At 41.2% G+C, this 23,194-nt stretch overlaps 1 protein-coding gene across 1 annotated transcript in view; it reads left to right on the forward strand.

The window, feature by feature from the left end:
- Positions 1-23,194, forward strand: part of LOC128644387 (PH-interacting protein-like) — a gene marked incomplete at its 3' end in the record, with an annotated part of 122,279 nt that overhangs the window by 54,682 nt on the left and 44,403 nt on the right. Inside the window, exon 4 of the mRNA XM_053697015.1 lies at positions 10,703-10,775. Coding sequence (XP_053552990.1) covers positions 10,703-10,775 — 73 coding nt within the window. The remainder of the gene's footprint in view (positions 1-10,702; positions 10,776-23,194) is intronic.

Genomic DNA, 23,194 nt, shown 5'->3' on the forward strand with positions numbered 1-23,194 from the left:
TATATAAAAGAGCGCTGATGTTAAAAGGGAAAAAAAAAATATATTCAATGTAAAACAAGGTAATAAACTTTAAATATAGTAGATCAGGTCTACCGTATTAGCCCCGTAAAATGTCCATAAGCTGATGGTAAATTGAAGGGATAGAGATATCCTCCTTATAGGTATGGTGAGTCAGGCTGCTCCTCTTGATCCCAGAGAGTGTGGAACAACTGTTAAAATACAAAGAGTAGAAAGAGGGCGCCACAATAGCGTGATACCGTCTGGATATGCAGGTACAGATAAAAGTAAGTATTATGCTTACCAAATGGTGTGGCACTGTGCTGTAACCAGTGCAAGAAAGCAGGCTAGCACTTGTCAGTGGCTAGTACACTGTGGAAGCCAAGCTCCAAAGGCACTTGTCCTAGTTGCAACTTGGTGTATGCCTCCTGTTGACTGGACTTCAGGTGCTGCAAATGGTGTATTCTTTTGTGTGTTGTTCAATTGGTATTGATAAACCACAACACAGACAACTTCAAATAAAATGGCTTTTAATACTTATGACGCGTTTCTCAACCGGGTCGTTTCATCAGATAAAAAAGTGAATGCCACCATTAACAATTGTTGACAATTTATACACATTTGTGTGTCTAAAGAGGAAGTTGTCATCAGATGTGTAATCCAATAGAAAAACATTTGTGTGCATTCAGCTGTGGAAACCAAATCAGGCTCCCAGCTGTTACAAATTGGAAATTTAGACAGAGTAACAAGGTTAAAATAAGATATGTGTATATATGGGAATCTAAACGTTTAACCTGTTGGTTACATTGTGAAAATGAATAAATAAAACAATGTTATCACTTTGTTTTCATTAAAAATGAATACATATATAACCTCACTTAATAGTTTGTTGTAATGGACACAATCCTTTTGAATATAGAGGAAAATATGTTTAATTGTAAGAATAACAAAAAAATGTGTATATATGAAAAATGGATAATTCATTGAATAATAAGGATCTGAATAGGAGTCTGAACTTTTAACCTGTTATTTGCATTGTGAATGTGAAGAAATAAAAAGTGTTATTGAGGTTATACAAGTATCTATTTTCAACGAAAACCAAGTAATAACACTTTTTATTTGAGGTTGAAAAACGCGTCATAAGTATTAAAAGCCATTTTATTTGAAGTTGTCTGTGTTGTGGTTTATTAATACCAATTGAACAACACACAAAAGAATACACCATTTGCAGCACCTGAAGTCCAGTCAACAGTAGGCATACACCAAGTTGCAACTAGGACAAGTGCCTTTGGAGCTTGGCTTCCACAGTGTACTAGCCACTGACAAGTGCTAGCCTGCTTTCTTGCACTGGTTACAGCACAGTGCCACACCATTTGGTAAGCATAATACTTACTTTTATCTGTACCTGCATATCCAGATGGTATCACGCTATTGTGGCGCCCTCTTTCTACTCAGTTTATGTGGTAGTTTTTTTCTCTTAAAGGCACAGTACCGTTTTTGTATAATTGCTTTTTCACATTTATTAAAGTGTTTTCCAAGCTTGCTGGTCTCATTACTAGTCTGTTAAACATGTCTGACATAAAGGAAACTCCTTGTTCATTATGTTTAGAAGCCATTGTGGAACCCCCTCTTAGAATGTGTACCAAATGCACTGACCTTTCTATAAGTTATAAAGACCATATTATGGCTTTTAAAGATTTATCACCAGAGGTTTCTCAGACTGACAAAAGGGAGGTTATGCCATCTAGCTCTCCCCACGTGTCAGAACCTATAACTCCCGCTCAAGTGACACCAAGTACATCTAGCGCGTCCAATGCGTTTACCTTACAAGACATGGCGGCAGTTATGAATCATACCCTCACAGAGGTATTGTCCAAACTGCCAGGGTTACAAGGAAAGCGAGACAGCTCTGGGGCTAGAACAAATACAGAGCTTTCTGACGCTTTAGTAGCTATGTCTGATATACCCTCACAATGTGCAGAAGCCGAAGCAGGAGAGCTTCTATCTGTGGGTGACATTTCTGATTCAGGGAAGGCGTTACTTCAGTCTGACTCTGAAATGACAGCATTTAAATTTAAGCTTGAACACCTCCGCTTGTTGCTCAGGGAGGATTTAGCGACTCTGGATGACTGTGACACCATTGTAGTCCCAGAGAAATTGTGTATAATGGACAAATACTTTGCAGTGCCTGTTTACACTGAGGTTTTTCCAATCCCTAAAAGGTTTTCAGAAATTATTACTAAGGAATGGGATAGACCAGGTGTACCGTTCTCTCCCCCTCCTGCTTTTAAAAAGATGTTTCCTATAGATGCCGCAACACGGGACTCGTGGCAGACGGTCCCTAAGGTGAAGGGAGCAGTCTCTACCCTAGCTAAGCATACAACTATCCCTGTCGAGGACAGTTGTGCTTTCCTAGATCCAATGGATAAAAAATTAGAGGGTTTCCTTAAGAAAATCTTTATACAACAAGGTTTTATTCTCCAGCCTCTTGCATGCATTGCCCCAGTCACTGCTGCAGCGGCTTTCTGGTTTGAGTCTCTTGAGGAGGCTCTACAGGTAGAGACCCCGTTGGATGATATCCTAGACAGGCTTAAAGCTCTTAAGTTAGCCAATTCATTTATTTCTGACGCCGTTTTTCATTTAACCAAGCTAATGGCTAAGAATTCAGGTTTTGCCATTCAGGCGCGTAGGGCGCTATGGCTTAAATCCTGGTCAGCTGACGTTAATTCAAATTCTAAACTTCTCTACATCCCCTTCAAAGGGCAGACCCTATTCGGGCCTGGACTGAAGGAGATAATTTCTGATATTACTGGAGGAAAAGGCCACGCCCTTCCCCAGGATAGGTCCAACAAATTAAGGACCAAACAGACTAATTTTCGTTCCTTTCGAAACTTCAAGAGTGGCACAGCTTCAGCTTCCTCTACTGCAAAACAAGAGGGAAATTTTGCCCAGTCCAAGCCAGTCTGGAGACCTAACCAGGCTTGGAACAAGGGGAAGCAGGCCAAAAAACCTGCTGCTGCCTCTAAGACAGCATGAAGGAGTAGCCCCCGATCCGGGACCGGATCTAGTGGGGGGCAGACTTTCTCTCTTTGCCCAGTCTTGGGCAAGAGACGTCCAGGATCCCTGGGCTCTGGAGATTGTTTCCCAGGGATATCTTCTGGATTTCAAAGCTTCATCTCCAAAGGGGAGATTTCATCTCTCACAATTATCTGCAAACCAGATAAAGAGAGAGGCATTCTTACGTTGCGTTCAAGACCTACTGGTTATGGGAGTGATCCACCCAGTTCCAAGGGAGGAACAGGGGCAGGGCTTCTATTCAAATCTGTTTATATAGTTCCCAAAAAAGAGGGAACTTTCAGACCAATCTTGGATCTCAAGTTCCTAAACAAATTTCTCAGGGTCCCATCCTTCAAGATGGAGACTATTCGAACCATCCTACCTATGATCCAGGAGGGTCAATATATGACTACCGTGGACTTAAAGGATGCTTATCTACACATTCCGATACACAGAGATCATCATCAGTTCCTCAGGTTCGCCATCCTAGACAGGCATTACCAGTTTGTGGCTCTTCCCTTCGGGTTAGCCACGGCACTAAGAATCTTTACGAAGGTTCTAGGGTCCTTACTAGCGGTTCTAAGGCCACGGGGCATAGCAGTGGCCCCTTACCTAGACGACATTCTGATACAGGCGTCGACTTTTCAAATCGCCAGGTTCCATACGGACATTGTTCTGGCATTCCTGAGGTCTCACGGGTGGAAGGTGAACGAAGGAAAGAGTTCTCTCTCCCCTCTCACAAGAGTTTCCTTCCTAGGAACTCTGATAGATTCAGTAGAATCAAAATTTTTCTGACAGAGGTCAGGTTGTCAAAGCTTCTAACTTCCTGCCGTGCTCTTTATTCCACTTCTCGGCCGTCAGTGGCTCAGTGTATGGAAGTAATCGGCTTAATGGTAGTGGCAATGGACATAGTTCCATTTGGCCGCCTACATCTCAGACCACTGCAACTTTGCATGCTCAATCAGTGGAATGGGGATTACACAGATTTGTCCCCTCTACTAAATCTGGATCAAGAGACCAGGGATTCTCTTCTCTGGTGGCTATCTCGGGTCCATCTGTCCAGGGGAATGAGTTTCCGCAGGCCAGAGTGGACTATAGTGACGACAGATGCCAGCCTTCTGGGCTGGGGTGCAGTCTGGAACTCCCTGAAGGCTTCAGGGTTCGTGGACTCAGGAGGAGGCCCTCCTTCCGATCAACATTCTGGAACTAGGAGCGATATTCAATGCTCTTAAGGATTGGCCTCAGCTAGCTGCGGTCAGGTTCATCAGATTTCAGTCGGACAACATTACGACTCTAGCCTATATCAACCATCAGGGGGGAACAAGGAGCCCCCTGGAAATGTTGGAGGTTTCAAAGATAATTCTATGGGCAGAGGTTCACTCTTGCCATCTCTCAGCTATCCATATCCCAAGAGTAGAGAACTGGGAGGCGGATTTTCTAAGTCGGCAGACTTTTCATCCGGGGGGAGTGGGAGGGATTGGAGAAGGGATTGTCAGCTAGTTCCTTAAAGAGACAGATTTCTGCTCTGTCTATTCTTTTGAACAAACGTCTGGCTGAGGTTCCAGACGTTCAGGCGTTTTGTCAGGCTTTGGTTAGAATCAAGCCTGTGTTTAAACCTGTTTCTCCGCCATGGAGTTTAAATTTAGTTCTTAAAGTTCTTCAAGGGGTTCCGTTTGAACCTTTGCATTCCATAGATATTAAACTTTTATCTTGGTAAGTTCTGTTTTTAGTAGCTATCTCCTCGGCTCGAAGAGTTTCGGAGTTATCTGCTTTACAGTGTGATTCCCCTTATCTGATTTTCCATGCAGATAAGGTAGTTTTACGTACCAAACCTGGGTTTCTTCCTAAAGTGGTATCTAATAAGAATATCAATCAGGAGATCGTTGTTCCTTCATTATGTCCTAATCCTTCCTCTAAGAAGGAACGTCTGTTACACAATCTTGATGTAGTTCGTGCTTTAAAGTTTTATTTACAAGCTACGAAGGATTTTCGTCAAAAATCTGCTTTGTTTGTTGTCTACTCTGGATAGAGGAGAGGCCAAATGGCTTTGTCAACTTCTCTTTCTTTTTGGCTGAGAAGCTTAATCCGCTTAGCTTTTGAGACTGCTGGCCAGCAGCCTCCTGAAAGAATTACAGCTCATTCCACTAGAGCGGTAGCTTCGACATGGGCTTTTAAAAATGAGGCCTCTGTTGAACAGATTTGTAAGGCGGCGACTTGGTCTTTGCTTCATACTTTTTCTAAATTCTACAAATTTGATTCTTTTGCTTCCTCGGAGGCTATTTTTGGGAGAAAGGTCTTACAGGCAGTGGTGCCTTCCGTTTAAGTGCCTGCCTTGTCCCTCCCTTCATCCATGTCCTAAAGCTTTGGTATTGGTATCCCACAAGTAATGGATGAACCCATGGACTGGATACACCTTTACAAGAGAAAACAAAATTTATGCTTACCTGATAAATTTATTTCTCTTGTGGTGTATCCAGTCCATGGCCCGCCCTGTCATTTTAAGGCAGGTGTTTTTTATTTTTAAACTACAGTCACCACTGCACCTTATAGTTTCTCCTTTTTTCTTGCTTGTCTTCAGTCGAATGACTGGGGGTGGCAGTTAGGGGAGGAGCTATATAGACAGCTCTGCTGTGGGTGTCCTCTTGCAGCTTCCTGTTGGGAAGGAGAATATCCCACAAGTAATGGATGAACCCATGGACTGGATACACCACAAGAGAAATAAATTTATCAGGTAAGCATAAATTTTGTTTTTGTTGCCTAGTTAATATATAACAGTATTTCTGTATAATGATACTTGGATAGATTAGATGTGTTTTATAATTTACACTTGTATAAGATAATAGTCAATTGAAGGGTTAACTGCTCCATAGTGCCACCTAGTGGTATGTGTGTATATAAAGGAGTAAAGTTTGTTTGTTAAGGTAAGGGCATGAGGAACGGATAAGATCCCAAAACGTCGCCTGTTTTTGTTGCCTTTATGTTATAATATAATAAATATTTCTGCTGTCACCTTGCTACCTTTCTTTTACAGAGTTAAGGTTGCCAGGATCTTATTTTTTCTCCATGATGGACTGGAGAAGGGCCTTTCTGCTAGTTCCCTGAGGGGACAGATTTCGGCCCTGTTGGTTTTATTGCACAAGAGACTTGCTGTGCTTCCAGACGTGCAGTCCTTTGTTAAGGCTCTGATTAGGATCAGACCTATGTTTATATCTGAAGCTCCTCCTTGGAGCCTAAATCTCGTTCTTCGGGTTTTGCAACAGTTTCCGTTTGAGCCTCTGCATTCCGTTGACATTAAATTGTTATCTTGGAAGGGTTTTCTTTTTATTGGCTATTGCCTCTGCGCGCAGTTTCTGATATCTTTGCTTTGCAGTGTGAGCCCCCTTATCTTATTTGTCATGCAGATAAGGCAATTTTACGTACTATATTAGGTTTTCTTCCTAAGGTTGTGTCAGATCGCAACACCAATCAGGAGATTGTGGTTCCTTCCTTGTGTCCTAATCCTCCTTCATTGAAGGAACACTTACTTCACAATTTGGTCGTGGTCCGCGCCTTGAAGTTCTATCTTCAGGCTACTAAGTAGTTTAGACAATCTTCCTCTTTGTTTGTTATCTATTCGGGGAAGCGTAAGGGGCAAAAGGCTACTTCGACTTCCCTATCTTTTTGGTTAATGAGTGTGATCCGCTTAGCTTACGAGACAGCGGGACATTGTCTTCCTGAGAGGATAACGTCTCATTCCACTAGAGCAGTGGCTTCCTCTTGGGCCTTTAAGAACGAGACCTCTAGTTATCAGAATTGTAAGGCAGCTACCTGGTCCTCCTTACATACTTTTTAAAATTATTCAAGTTTGATGTTTTTGCTTCGGCTGAAGCAGCTTTCGGGAGAAAAGTTTTGCAGGCTGTGGTGCCCTCAGAATAGGGTCCGCCTCTTCCTTTTTGTTCCCTCCTGTTATTCAGTGTCCTCTTGAGCTTGGGTACAGTTTTCCCAACAGTAAGGATTGAAGCAGTGGACTCTCCCTATCTTATGAAGGAAAACATAATTTATGCTTACCTGATAAATTCCTTTTCTTCCGGATACGGAGAGTCCACTGCCCCTGCCCGTTTTTTCTTGTCTATGGGCAGTCCCCTATTATTTATTTTATCTTCTGGCACAATTTATACCTTAATGTTTCTCCTACTTTTCCTTGTTCCCTCAACAGAATGATTGGGGTAATGAGGAAGTGGGAGGGATATTTAAGCCTTTGGCTGGGGTGTCTTTGCCTCCTCCTGGTGACCAGGTGTTGTATTTCCCAACAGTAAGGAATGAAGCCATGGAGTCTCCATATCCGTAAGGAAAGGAATTTATCTGGTAAGTATAAATTATGTATTTGTTTCCAATAATGAGCAAACTTACAGGCCTATTCTGGATTTAAAGATGTTAAGCAGATTTCCTACTTTCAAAATTATTAACGATTTGAACTATTCTACCTATTGTTCAACAAGTGCAGTTTGTCTACGATAGATTAGGAGGACGCTAACCATCATATTTCTATTCACAAGGATTGTCACCAGTTTCAAAGATTTGTCTTTCTGGACAAATTATTTTCAGTTTGCTGTTCTTTCATTTGGTCTGGCTTCTGCTCCCAGAATTTTTACGATGGTTCTGGGAACTCTTTTTGTCTTATAAGAGCTCATGCTATTTTGGTGGTTCCTTACCTGGACGATATCTTGGTATTTGCTCCATTTTTACCTTTAGTAGTATCTCATACGAGCAATCTCTTGTTGTTTCTTACATGGTTGGAGAATCAATATTTAAAAGAGTTCTCTTTCTCTTCTAACCAGAGTCTCCTACCTTGGTGTCATTATAGACTTAACCTCTCTTTGACAGATCAAAAGGAGATTAAATTAGTTACAAACAGCTTGTTCAAGTCTTCAGTGAATTCACGTTCCTACTGTAGCTTTTTGCATGGAGGTGTTAGGTCTGATGATAGCAGCATCAGATGCTTTTTCATTTGCTCAGTTCCACATGAGACCTCTTCAGCTTTGTATGCTTTATCAATGGTGCACTCAGCTCTTTTAGAAAATCCTTTTAAATCTCAGAACAAGACAATATCTTTCCTGGTGTATAAATCGCCAGTCTATTTTTCTGGGGGCATTGCTTGTTCGTCCAACCTGTATTGTTATCAGGTTTAAAAGAAGCTTATATGCATTTTCAATCAGACAATGTCACAGCAATGGCTTATATCAATAATTAAGGGGGAAACTAACACTTCCTTGACGATGAAGGAGGTTTCACAAATGTTTACTTGGGCAGAGAACAATATTTACAATTTTTGCAGTTCTTATTCCAGAAGTTAGCAATTGGGAAGCAGATTTTCTCAGTCGTCAATCTCTTCATCCTTTGAATTGGTCTATTCTACTGGAAGGTTTCATTCAGATTGTAGAACAGTGGGGTCTCCCAGAGATAGACCTGATGGATTCTTGGTTGGACAACAAGCTTCACAGATATTGTGTGAGGTCCAGAGATCCTCAGGTGGAGTTTGTGGATCTTCTTATAGCTCCTTGGTAGTTTCATCTGGCTTACATATTTCCGCCAACTGGTCCTTTGCCAAGAGTGATAACTTGGATGAAGCAGAAGCTGTCATCAGTAATTCTGATTGCTCCAGCTTGGCCTCGCAGAACTTGGTTTGCGGATCTGGAGCAGATTTCCAGTTGTCCTCAGTGGTCTCTTCCTCTGCACTACAAGCTTCTATCTCAAGGTCCTTTTTTTCATCATGATCTCTCAACTTGATGGTCTGGAGATTGAATACCTAGTCTTAAAACAGAGAGGTTTTTCTGATTCTTTCATTGAAACCTTAATTCAGGTCTGTAAACCTTTGGCAAGAAAAAACTATCACAAGGTTTTTCTTTCTTTGTGTGAGAAACAGGGTTTTAGCTGGTAATCTTTAGAATTCCTAGAATGATTCAATCTCTTCTGGATGGTTTGGATAAGGGTTTTTCCGCTTTAATCAGGATTAAGCCAATTCCTCCTCCTTTAATTTCTTTCATGGTGGTGAGAGTCCACAAGACCCGACCATTTTTTAATTCTATCTTTTTTTTTCTGGCAGCAGTTCTAGTTTGCACCTCTTTTTCCCTGCTTTTGTCCTATCCTACCTACCTTCTTGTCACGGGGTTATATGTTAGACTAGTTTACCAGTGGGGAGTTTTGGGAATGTTTGCCTCTTTCTAGTGGCCAGGAGTGAAATTTCCAGGAGTAATAACTGGATTTTTAGATTTTATGTGAGTTTTGCTTGTTTTAAAAAGACATGAAACACAACATTTTTCTTTCATGATTCAGATAAAAAACAACAGACAAGATAGAAGTTTTTAAGCACACAGGGATATTAATATTAAAGCGGATTACTTTTCATCAATGATATACATATATGTGTAAGTATACAGAAAATCTCCAAATCCAGATTGTGAGTTTTACAAATAAATAAAATATGTACAATTCTAGTGTATGAAATATCATACCTCTTTAGCCTATTTAACTGGCTAAAATCGTAAGTATATTTTTGACTCAGTGTCCATGAGTTAAAGGGACATGAAGCACAATTTTTTTCTTTCATGATTTAGAAAGAGCATGCGATTTTAAACAACTTTCTAATTTACTTCTATTATCTAATTTGCTTCATTCTCTTAATATTGTTTGCTGAAAAGCATATCTAGATAGGCTCAGTAGCTACTGATTGGTGGCAGCACAAAGGTGCTTCGTGTGATTGGCTCATCCATGTGCATTGCTATTTCTTCAACAAAGGATATCTAAAGATTAAAGCAAATTAGATAATAGAAGTATATAGACATGTTTAAAATTGCATTCTCTATCTGAATTGTGAAAGAAAGAATGTGGGTTTAATGTTCCTTTAATAAAGAGCCCTTATTTCAGATGGATTCTTCAATGTTTTTTACACTAAACTTTCAAAGAGTTTGTGAATAAAACATAATACAACTCTGGTGTAATATTGTACTTACAGAACCCTACCTCAATCCTATGAGGCAAGGGAAAGGCTCTGTCCGTGAGAAGGAAAGAATTGCTTCCTTCAAGTCTTCCACTTTGCTACGTGCCTCTTTGAGTTGGTAGTTGGCTTCTGGGTAGGTCTTTCAACTCCTGTGTGTGCATAAAATGAAAATAGAGAATTAGGAGAATCCAATAGTTTAAACCGTTTATTTAAAATAAGTGTTTATAAAATGTAATGATTCAGATAGAGCATACAATTTTGAACAGCTTTCCAACTTCTTTTATCAAATTGTCTTCATTTTCTTGGTATCTCTTGTTGAAGGAGCAGACTTGCACTGCTGGGAGCTATATGAGAGTCATATATTTTGCAGCCACCAATCAGCAGCTCCCTCCTAGTATTGCATTGATGTTCCTAAGCCTACCTATGTATGCTTTATCTACATTGTGAAAGAAACATTTGGGGTTTTCATATCCGTTTAAATAAATTGCCTGTTACAGAAAATTGCAATATTTATGAAGGCGTTGCACACTTAAGAACATGTATTTAGAAATATATCTATCTACTAAATTGTGAATGTTTTTTTTTTTGTTTTGTTTTATTTTGTAATGCCCATAATTAATTTAAGTACTCTGTATTACACCTATCTTAATGTGAATATCTGTTCTCATGCAGGGACCAAACTTGTTATGACATAATTCCGCTTTATAACAGCATGAAGAAAAAGATCTTGTCAGACTCTGAAGAGGTAACTTGCATATTGTTGTTTTGAATTATTTAAATATTATTATAATCTGTACTTTTATTAATGAAAGGAGGAAATCAATCCTTAAAAATTAGTTCTGTGTCATATAATGTGTTAAAAAAATACCCATGGCATTTTAGTCAGTATAAACAAAGTATTACCATATTTGTCAACATAAAAAATACATGTGATTTGAAAAGTTTTTACAAAAGAAAACTTTTGAGTGGGTTATATTCAGCAAGATCAAAGAGCCAGTTTATGATTAAACTTTCTTGTGTTAGAGCAAACACTTTTAAACAACTTTCAAATATACTTATATACTGCTATCTAAGTTGCTTCGTTTACTTAGCATCCTTTGTTGAAGCTTGGTAGGCTCATAAGACCTCAGATTAGTGCATGTGTCTTTTGCATTCTATGGCGTGGTGTTTTACAAAATTTCTTGTAGCAGTGTTATGAACTGTTGCAAACCTCTACCATAGAGTGCTAAAGACTGAGGTTGTATGAGCCTACCTAGGTTTACTCTTCAACAAAGGATACTCAGAAAACAGCAAATTAGATAAAGCAAATTGGAAATAAATACATGCTGTATCTTAATCGGGAATGTTTAATGTTTAGCATTTCAGTCCCATTAATGCTTTTTCTGTGTTTTTCATTTATCTTATGATCATAGTGTCAACACTGGATACAGGCTGGGATTTTAGATAGCATCCAGTTGGTGATAGAGAATGAAAGCTTGACAGTTTGATGTTTCTACATCTCTCCCACCAACTCCCCTCTCCCTCTTTCTGTTGTATTTCTGTCTACTGAAATACACTCAAATGGGTCTGTTAGTGTTAGTCCTCTGTAGCCCAGAGGCAGAACTTTTTCTTTCCTAAGATATGGAGAGTCCACAACGTCATTCAATTACTAGTGGGAATATCACTCCTGGCCAGCAGAAGAAGGTAAAGAGCACCACATCAAAACTGTTAAGTGTCACTCCCCTACCCATAATCCCTAGTCATTCTCGTTGCCTCTGTCAATGGAGGAGGTGAAGTTTGGTGTCTGAAGAAATGTTTCCTTTTAGGGGTTTTTATCCCTTCAAGCAAGGATTTGGGTTTCGCTGTAGTCCACGTCAATCTCTGCAGCAGAGTAGTGGTGGCTTTTAAGCAGTTAGGAAGTTGTAAGGTTGTGCTTACTTTGTTTCCTAACACATTGCTGCTCTAGTTATAGAAAGCCAGAGTTGGTTACTCTGTTCTTTCTTTTTTCTACAGGTCTCTGTAAGGAGTATGTGTCCTTTCATGCCTTATAAACTGTCTTCCTGCCGGGCAGCTAGACTCCAGGTAAGTGCCTTTTCTTTTGCAAGATGTACCGAGTCCACGGTTTCATCCTTACTTGTGGGATATTATCCTTCCCTACAGGAAGTGGCAAAGAGAGCACCCACAGCAGAGCTGTCTATATAGCTCCCCGCTTAACTCCACCCCCCAGTCATTCTCTTTGCCGGCTCTAAGCAGGAAGGGTAAAGTGAAAGAGGTGATAAACTGTTAGTTTTTATTTTCTTCAAGCAAGAGTTTGTTATTTTAAAATGGTACCGGTGTGTACTATTTACTCTCAGGCAGGAGATGGATCAAGATTTCTGCCTGGAGGATGATGATCTTAGCATTTGTAACTAAGGTCCATTGCTGTTCCCACAGAGGCTGAGGAGTACAGGAAACTTCAGTGTGAGGAACGGTTTCATGCTATGCAGCAATGAGGTATGTTCAGTCATTTTTTTCTGAAGAGACTGTGTATTTCAGAAAGGCTGACATACCCAGGAGGGTAAGGGTAAGCAGTAATCCTAGACTTATAATGGCATTACTAAGCTTGCATAAGGGCTAATTGAAATTATGGTTGACACTCAGTTTGAATGATATGGGATACTGGGAGTGCTGTTAATAAGTTTTTGAGGGACAACTTTATTGAGGGTGCATGGCTCTTTTGGGGTTTTAGACCCCACATGGCTAGTTAAAACGCTTTGTGTGTTTTTGGGAGGCCTTAGAAACATTGAGTGAGATGGGCGGGGCCTAATTTTGCGCCTCAGTTGCGCAGTTGTTTTCTCTTGACAAGCAGCAAGCTACAACACCGGAGGGTCCTGGTGAACTTTTTGGGCCAAAACAAAGCTTTAAACCCTCATTTCTCCAACATAGGTGTGTCCGGTCCACGGCGTCATCCTTACTTGTGGGATATTCTCTTCCCCAACAGGAAATGGCAAAGAGCCCAGCAAAGCTGGTCACATGATCCCTCCTAGGCTCCGCCTTCCCCAGTCATTCTCTTTGCCGTTGTACAGGCAACATCTCCACGGAGATGGCTTAGAGTTTTTTGGTGTTTAAATGTAGTTTTTATTCTTCAATCAAGAGTTTGTTATTTTAAAATAGTGCTGGTATGTACTATTTACTCTGAAACAGGAAAGAGATGAAGATTTCTGTTTGTAAGAGGAAAATGATTTTAGCAACCGTTACTAAAATCGATGGCTGTTTCCACACAGGACTGTTGAGAGGAATTAACTTCAGTTGGGGGAAACAGTGAGCAGACTTTTGCTGCTTGAGGTATGACACTTTTCTAACAAGACTCGGTAATGCTGGAAGCTGTCATTTTCCCTATGGGAACCGGTAAGCCATTTTCTTTTTTTTTTTTTAAGTAAAAGAATAAAGGGCTTCATTAGGGCTTAAAAAACTGGTAGACATTTTTCTGGGCTAAAACGATTACTTTACTAAGTATATTTGGCAGATTATTACTTTTAATAGTTGTTAAATCTTGGGGATTGTTTTAATAAAAACGGCAGGCACTGTATTGGACACCTTTTTCACTGGGGGCCTTTTCTAGTCATAGACAGAGCCTCATTTTCGCGCCTTTAATGCGCAGTTGTTTTTGGAAAGCATGGCATGCAGATGCATGTGTGAGGAGCTAAGAACCACTGAAAAAGCTTATAGAAGGCATCATTTGGTATCGTATTCCCCTCTGGGCTTGGTTGGGTCTCAGCAAAGCAGATACCTGGGACTGTATAGGGGTTAATTGTAAAAACGGCTCCGGTTCCGTTATTTTAAGGGTTAAAGCTTTCAAATTTGGTGTGCAATACTTTTAAGGCTTTAAGTTACTGTGGTGAAATTTTGGTGAAATTTGAACAATTCCTTCATACTTTTTCACATATTCAGTAATAAAGTGTGTTCAGTTTTAAAATTTAAAGGGACAGTAACGGTTTTATTGTAAAACGTTTTTTGTGCTTTGTTGACAAGTTTAAGCCTGTTTAACATGTCTGAACCATCAGATAACGATATTCTATATGTATGAAAGCCAATGTGTCTCCCCATTTAAATATATGTGATATATTTGTGTCATAATGTCCAAACAAAGTAGGGATAATAATGCCATAGATATGATATTGCCCAAGATGATTCCTCTAATGAGGGGAGTAAGCATGGTACTGCATCATCCCCTTCTGTGTCTACACCAGTTTTGCCCACACAAGAGGCCCCTAGTACATCTAGTGCGCCAATACTTATTACCATACAACAATTAATGACTGTTATGGATAATTCTATTGCATGCATTTTTTTCCAAAATGCCTACTTATTAGAGAAAGCGTGATTGCTCTGTTTTAAACACTGAAGAGCAAGAGGACGCTGATGATATCTGTTCTGACATACCCTCACACCTATCTGAAGGGGCCAGGAGGGAGGTTTTGTCTGAGGGAGAAATTTCAGATTCAGGGAAAATTTCTCAACAAGCAGAACCTGATATTGTAACTTTTAAATTTAAATTTCAACATCTCCACGCACTACTTAAGGAGGTATTATCTACTCTGGATGATTGTGACAATTTGGTCATTCCAGAGAAATTAGGTAAGATGGACAAGTTCCTAGAGGTTCCGGTGCCCCCCGATGTTTTTCCTATACCCAAGCGGGTGGCGGACATAGTAAATAAGGAGTGGGAAAGGCCCGGTATACCCTTTGTCCTCCCCCTATATTTAAGAAATTAGTTCCTATAGTCGACCCCAGAAAGGACTTATAGCATACAGTCCCCAAGGTCGAGGGGGCGGTTTCTACTCTAAACAAACGCACTTCTATTCCTATAGAAGATAGTTGTGCTTTCAAGATCCTATGGATTAAAGGTTAGAGGGTTTGCTTAAAAAGATGTTTGTTCAGCAAGGTTACCTTCTACAACCAATTTCATGCATTGTTCCTGTCACTACAGCTGCGCTTTTTCTTGTTCGAAGAACTAGAAAAGTCGCTTAATAAAGAATTTTCGTACGAGGAGGTTTTGGACAGAGTTCAAGCTCTTAAATTGGCTAACTCTTTTTTATTTTAGATGCCGCTTTGCAATTAGCTAGATTAGCGGCGAATAATTCAGGGTTTGCTATCGTGGCGCGCAGAGCGCTTTTGCTTAACATCCCTTTCAAGGGTAAAACACTGTTTGGCCCTGACTTGAAAGAGATTATTTCAGGCATCACTGGGGGAAAGGGCCACGCCCTTCCTCTGGATAGGTCTTTTAAGGCTAAAAAGAAGCCAAATTTTCGTCCCTTTCGCAGAAACGGACCAGCCTCTAATTCTACACCCTCTAAGCAAGAGGGTAATACTTCTCAAACCAAGCCAGCCTGGAGGCCGATGCAAGGCTGGAACAAGGGTAAGCAGGCCAAGTCACCTGCCACTGCTGCCAAAACAGCATGAAGTGTTGGCCCCCGATCTGGGAAGGATCTGGTGGGGGGCAGACTTTCTCTCTTTGCTCAGGCTGGGGCAAGAGATGTTCAGGATCCTTGGGCGCTAGAAATAGTTTCTCAAGGTTATCTCCTGGAATTCAAGGAACTACCCCCAAGGGGAAGGTTCCACGGGTCTCAATTATCTTCGAACAGGCATTCTTACACTGTATAGAAGACCTGTTAAGCATGGGAGTGATTCATCCTGTTCCATTAGGAGAACAAGGGATGGGTTTTTACTCCAACCTGTTCATAATTCCCAAAAAAGAGGGAACATTCAGACCTATTTTAGATCTCAAGATTCTAAACAAGTTTCTAAGGGTTTCATCATTCAAAATGGAAACCATTCGAACGATCCTTCCTACCATCCAGGAAGGTCAATTCATGACCACGGTGGACTTAAAGGATGCGTACCTACGTATTCCTATCCACAAGGAACATTTTCGGTTCCTAAGGTTCGCCTTTCTGGACAAGCATTACCTGTGGCACTTCCATTCGGATTAGCCACTGCTCCAAGGATTTTCACAAGGGTACTAGGGTCCCTTCTAGCGGTGCTAAGACCAAGGGGCATTTCAGTAGTACCTTACTTGGACGACATCCTGATTCAAGTGTCGTCTCTGTCAAAAGCAAGGGCTCATACGGACATTGTCCTAGCCTTTCTCAGATCTCACAGGTGGAAAGTGAACATAGAAAAAAGTTCTCTGTCCCCGTCAACAAGAGTTCCCTTCTTGGGAACAATAATAGTTTCCTTAGAAATGAAGGTTTTTCTGACAGAGGCCAGAAAATCAAAACTTCTAAGCTCTTGTCAGGTACTTCATTCTGTTCTTCTTCCTTCCATAGCGCAGTCCATGGAAGTAATAGGGTTGATGGTTGCGGCAATGGACATAGTTCCTTTTGCACGAATTCATCTAAGACCATTGCACCTGGGCATGCTCAGACTGTGGAATGGGGATTATACAGACTTGTCTCCGACGATACAAGTAGATCAAATAACCAGAGATTCACTCCGTTGGTGGCTGACCCTGGACAACCTGTCACAGGGAATGAGCTTCCGCAGACCAGAATAGGTCATTGTCACGACCGACGCCAGTCTGGTGGGTTGGGGCGCGGTCTGGGAACCCCTGAAAACTCAGGGTCTATGGTTTCGGGAAGACTCTCTTCTCCCGATAAACATAATGGAACTGAGAGCGATACTCAATGCTCTCAAGGCTTGGCCTCGACTAGCAAAGGCCAAATTCATAAGGTTTCAATCAGTCATCATGACGACTGTTACATATATCAACCATCAGGGGGTAACAAGGAGTTCCCTGGCGATGGAGGAGCATCCGGGGGAGTGGGAACTCCATCTGGAAATCTTTGCCCAAATAACTCAATTATGGGGCATTCCAGACTTGGTTCTGATGGCCTCTCGTCAGAACTTCATGGTCCCTTGTTACGGGTCCAAATCCAGGGATCCCAAGGCGACTCTATTGGATACAATAGTAGCACCTTGGATCTTCAACCTAGCTTATGTATTCCCACCGTTTCCTCTCATTCCCAGGCTGGTAGCCAGGATCAATCTGGAGAGGGCTTCGGTGACCTTGATAGTTCCTGTGTGGCCACGCAGGACTTGGTATGCAGCCCTGGTGAATGTGTCATCGGCTCCACCATGGAAGCTACCTTTGAAACAGGACCTTCTTATTCAGGGTCCATTCGAACATCCGAATCTGGTTTTCCTCCAACTGACTGCTTGGAGTTTGAACGCTTGATTTTATCAAAGCGTGGGTTTTCAGATTCTGTAATAGATACTCTTATTCAGGCTAGAAAGCCTGTAACTAGACAAATTTACCATAATATATGGAAAACATATATCTGTTGGTGTGAATCTAAAGGATTCCCATGGAACAAGATACAAATTCCTAAGATTCTTTCCTTTCTACAAGAAGGTTTGGAGAAAGGATTTTCTGCGAGTTCTCTGAAGGGACAGATCTCTGCTTTATCTGTTTTACTTCACAAACGGCTGGCAGCTGTGCCAGACGTTTAAGCGTTTGTTCAGGCTCTGGTTAGAATCAAGCCTGTTTACAGACCTTTGACTCTTCCCTGGAGTCTTAATCTAGTTCTTTCAGTTCTTCAAGGGGTTCCGTTTGAACCCTTACATTCCATAGATATTAAGTTATTATCTTGGAAAGTTTTGTTTTAGGTTGCAATTTCTTCTGCTAGAAGAGTTTCTGAGTTATCTGCTCTGCAGTGTTCTCCGCCCTATCTGGTCCATGCAGATAAGGTGGTTTTTACATACTGAGCCTGGTTTTCTTCCGAAGGTTGTTTCCAACAAAAATATTAACCAGGAGATAGTTGTACCTTCTTTGTGTCCGAATCCAGTTTCATAGAAGGAACGTTTGTTACACAATTTGGACGTTGTCCGTGCTCTAAAATTCTATTTAGATGCTACAAAGGATTTCAGACAAACATCTTCCTTGTTTGTTGTTTATTCTGGTAAAAGGAGAGGTCAAAAAGCAACTTCTACCTCTCTATCTTTTTGGCTTAAAAGCATCATCAGATTGGCTTATGAGACTGCCGGACGGCAGCCTCCTGAAAGAATCACAGCTCATTCCACTAGGGCCGTGGCTTCCACATGGGCCTTTAAGAACGAGGCTTCTGTTGATCAGATATGTAAGGCAGCGACTTGGTCTTCACTGCACACTTTTACCAAATTTTACAAATTTGATACTTTTGCTTCTTCTGAGGCTATTTTTGGGAGAAAGGTTTTGCAAACCGTGGTGCCTTCCATCTAGGTGACCTGATTTGCTCCCTCCCATCATCCGTGTCCTAAAGCTTTGGTATTGGTTCCCACAAGTAAGGATGACGCCGTGGACCGGACACACCTATGTTGGAGAAAACAGAATTTATGTTTACCTGATAAATTACTTTCTCCAACGGTGTGTCCGGTCCACGGCCCGCCCTGGTTTTTTAATCAGGTCTGATGATTTATTTTCTTTAACTACAGTCACCACGGTATCATATGATTTCTCCTATGCAAATATTCCTCCTTTACGTCGGTCGAATGACTGGGGAAGGCGGAGCCTAGGAGGGATCATGTGACCAGCTTTGCTGGGCTCTTTGCCATTTCCTGTTGGGGAAGAGAATATCCCACAAGTAAGGATGACGCCGTGGACCGGACACACCGTTGGAGAAAGTAATTTATCAGGTAAACATAAATTCTGTTTTCCAATTCCTAAGGGCAGGTAGGCGCCACAGCAGAACTGTGGCAAGGTGCTGACAGGGTTTTTTCCGATTTTTGGCACTTTGTCAATCCGGTTTCCATATTTATGGGTTAAATGTTTCATTTGCTTGTGGAGCAATCTTACTAAAGCTTATTGAATCTGCTGTGAAAAATTCGAAAAATTTGATACATTTTTAAGCAGTTTTGCAGATCGTGTATGCCTTTTTATCTCTTAAAGGCACAGTACCGTTTTTTTAAAATTGTTGTTTTTTCACTGAATAAAGTGTTTTCCAAGATTGCTTGTCTCATTACTAGCCTGTTCAACATGTCTGACATTGAGGAAACTCCTTGTTCAATATGTTTAGAAACCATTGTGGAACCCCCTCTTAGAATGTGTCCCACATTTACTGATATGTCTATAAATTGCAAACAGCATATTTTGACTTATAAGAGTTTGGTGCTGGATGATTCTCAGACAGAAGGAAATCAGGTTATGCCATCTAGTTCTCCCCAAGTGTCACAACCAGTAACGCCCCCACAAGTGACGCCAAGTACCTCTAGTGCGTCTAATTCTTTCACCTTGCAAGATATGGCCACAGTTATGAATTCTACCCTCACAGAGGTTTTATCTAAACTGCCTGGGTTGCAAGGGAAGCGCAGTAGCTCTGGGTTAAGAACAAATGCTGAGCCTTCTGACGCTTTAGTAGCCGTATCCAATGTACCCTCACAATGTTCTGAAGTAAGGGTGAGGGATTTGCTGTCTGAGGGAGATATTTCTGATTCAGGAAAGATGTTCCCTCAGACAGACTCAGATATGACGGCCTTTACATTTAAGCTAGAACACCTCCGCTTGTTGCTCAGGGAGGTTTTAGCGACTCTGAATGATTGTGACCCTATTGTAGTTCCAGAGAAATTGTGTAAAATGGATAAATATTTAGAGGTTCCTGTCTACACTGATGTTTTTCCGGTCCCTAAGAGGATTTCGGACATTGTTACTAAGGAGTGGGATAGACCAGGTATTCCGTTCGCTCCCCCTCCTACTTTTAAGAAGATGTTTCCCATATCCAACACCATGCGGGACTCGTGGCAGACGGTCCCTAAGGTGGAGGGAGCTATTTCTTCTCTAGCTAAGTGTACAACTATACCTATTGAGGACAGTTGTGCTTTCAAAGATCCGATGGATAAAAATTAGAGGGTCTCCTGAAGAAAATTTTTGTTCATCGGGGTTTTCTTCTCCAACCTATAGCGTGCATTGTTCCTGTAACCACTGCAGCTGCCTTTTGGTTCGAGGCTCTGGAAGAGGCTCTTCAGGTGGAGACCCCTTTTAGATGATATTCTGGACAGAATTAGGGCTCTTAAGCTAGCTAATTCTTTCATTACAGATGCCGCTTTTCAACTGGCTAAATTAGCGGCAAAGAATTCAGGTTTTGCCATTTTAGCGCATAGAGCGTTATGGCTTAAGTCCTAGTCGGCTGATGTGTCATCAAAATCTAAGCTTTTGGGGGCGGAGCCAACTCTCGAGCCGAGCAGACGTAGGTACTAGGAGCTCCTGCTCTAATAAATCTAAATAGCCCTAAAATCACATTTTACATAGCGAAACCGATATGTGATTAAATGACAGTCTTCTAAGACCACACTTTGCAGCAATCTGCTCAATTTCCAGGGACAGACCTGATCTCCCACTCAGCTGAAGGGATGGACTCTCAAATCTTAGATGTATTGTTTCTGCTTGGCTCTCGCATGGACTCCCAGTTTCATAGCCTCTCTCAACACTTACTGTTCAGCCGAGAGGACTCACCTAAATTACCAGAAGAGGATGTTATCATTCTGCCCTCCCTGGCTGCGCCTCTGCTTCAACAGGTCAAGATGGCGGATATAGCCAGTCAGGGCCTCCCTACGCCACAGCTGCGATTTGCTTCTACTCTCGATAACTCTGGGACACTTTCGGTTCCGGATATGGCAAAGCCGGTGGAGATGGGGGTCAAGTCTGACACGAGTGTACACTACTGCTATGAAGATAGCCTGCCTGATCCATTGCTCTTTCAAGATACAAACCTTTGCTATGCCGAGAGGAGAACCGGTAACGATCTAAGTGCCTTGTCCACAGATAGAGAAGGAAAACTAAAGCCGGTTAAATTAGACCTCCCTCCTCCTACACACCTAGCGCCTGGAGAGGCAACACAACTATCTAAGTTCAGGGGCATTCCAGACACCCCGGTCTATCAGCTGTGTGAGGAGCAGGAGGCGTCATTAAATCCAACCACCCGATACCGGATACAAGATCTTCAAGCGTTAAGAAAAGGATCTGTTGGACAGCTAGTGGAAGTAGTGATGCAGGATCCTTTGCCAAGCTACGCACCTACGATAGCCCACAATTACTTTAGTGCAGATTATTTGCAGCACTACAAGAAACATTGGTCCCCCAGACAAGATACCATACAAGCTCCTACAAGACTGTCGAATAACCTATTTGACCCAGATGGCGAGTGGTATTGTTTACCTGTTTGACATATAGTGCTGAGTAAAGGGATTTTAACACAGGCACAAAGGTTATGACAGCCAGCATCCTGGACATTATTTCTTGTCATAGGTTATATAGGTTTGCTATTTAGAGATTACCTGTTTGCTAAATTTGTTAAGACAGATCCTACACACCTAGAATCTGTACCTATCCAAATAGTAAGCTAATTTCGCAAAGTATATTAATAATCTCTTATTTAACACTGACTTTCTTTGATACTATGTTTAGTAATCTCACATGAGGGCTTAACTCTCTTTAAGTGGCCGACTTCACTTTTGGTTTAATTTCGCTTAGCTGAGCTCTTAGGCATATGTTAGTTTCCCATAGATTAAAATACATCCCAGATCAGATTACTGAAGTTGACAGTGTGATCAGAATATATATAGGTATTACAGAGCTCCCTACTACTGATGCCTGTTATTTCCTTTTTTTTTTTTTTTTTCTTCTTTATATATATATATATATATATATATATATATATATATATATATATATATATATATATATATATATATATATATATATATATATATATATATATATATAATCGCTTAGGTTTCTAGCATTGGGTAATGTGAATCTCCAGTTGTATGCCAGCAGTTGGGTTCTCTCACTTTATGCACCTGTACTATTTTCTGTTGAGAGTTAGTTTGAAATTCTCCTTTGTGCACACCACAGTTCATATTTATATTACAGCTTACTCCTTAGATTCATAATACTTCTTTAAGATACACTCAAAAAGGTCATTAACAATGTGTTTGTTATTATAGGATGTGTCACACCCAGTCACTGTCCTGGGAGGTAGTTAATCTCAATATAATCGTGTCACTTTTACTATTACAGCTATATATTAGCCTGGTTAAATGTGTTATATAAGTATAGGGTTGATTGTGAGCCTCTAGATAAATTATACGCTTTTGATTTTATGAGGGGTAGTTATCAACGCGTCTACTTTACCTGCCTTCGCCGGTTCAATACGCCCGCCTAAGCTCGCCTACCATCGCCGCCGCGGACCTGAATGCGGTCGCCTAAGTTATCACTAAAGCTGTCAAAAAGCCACGCACCAAGTACGGGGCGATGAGCAGCGGATTGTGATAGTTATCACTCATCCGATCTCGCTGCTCTTCGACTTTTTTACAGCTTTATTGCTAGCCTGTCACTAAGCACCCACACTAACTACACTGTTCTACCCCCTATACCGGCGCCCCCGGAGCCCCCCGCAACTAAATAAAGTTATTAACCCCTAAACCGCCGCTCCTAGACCCCGCCGCAACTCTTATAAATGTATTAACCCCTAAACCGCCGCTCCCGGACACCGCCGCCACCTACATTATACCTAGTAACCCCTATCCTGCCCCCCCTATACCGTCGCCCTCTATAATAAAGTTATTGACCCCTATCCTGACGATCCCGGACCTCGCCGCAACTAAATAGTTTAACCCCTAAACCGCTGCTCCCGGACCCCGCCGCAACCTATATTAAACTTATTAACCCCTAATCTGCCCCCCCTATACCGTTGCCCTCTATAATAAAGTTATTAACCCTTATCCTGCTTATCCCGCACCTCGCCGCAACTAAATAAATAGTTTAACCCCTAAACCGCCTCTCCCGGACCCCGCCGCAACCTATATTAAACTTATTAACCCCTAATTTGCCCCCCCCCACACCGTTGCCACCTATAATACATTTATTAACCCCTATCCTGCCCCCCACTACACCGCCGCCACTGTAATAAAATTATTAACCCCTAAACCTAAGTCTAGCACCCCCCTAACTTAAATATTAATTAAATAAATCTAAATAATATTTCTCTTATTAACTAAGTTAATCCTATTTAAAACTAAATACTTACCTGTAAAATAAACCCTAATATAGCTACAATATAAATAATAATTATATTGTAGCTATCTTAGGATTTATTTTTATTTTACAGGCAACTTTCAATTTATTTTAACTAGGTACAATAGCTATTAAATAGTTAGTAACTATTTAATAGC

This window comes from Bombina bombina, unplaced genomic scaffold (genome assembly GCF_027579735.1).
Source record: "Bombina bombina isolate aBomBom1 unplaced genomic scaffold, aBomBom1.pri scaffold_747, whole genome shotgun sequence".
Lineage (NCBI taxonomy): Eukaryota > Metazoa > Chordata > Amphibia > Anura > Bombinatoridae > Bombina > Bombina bombina.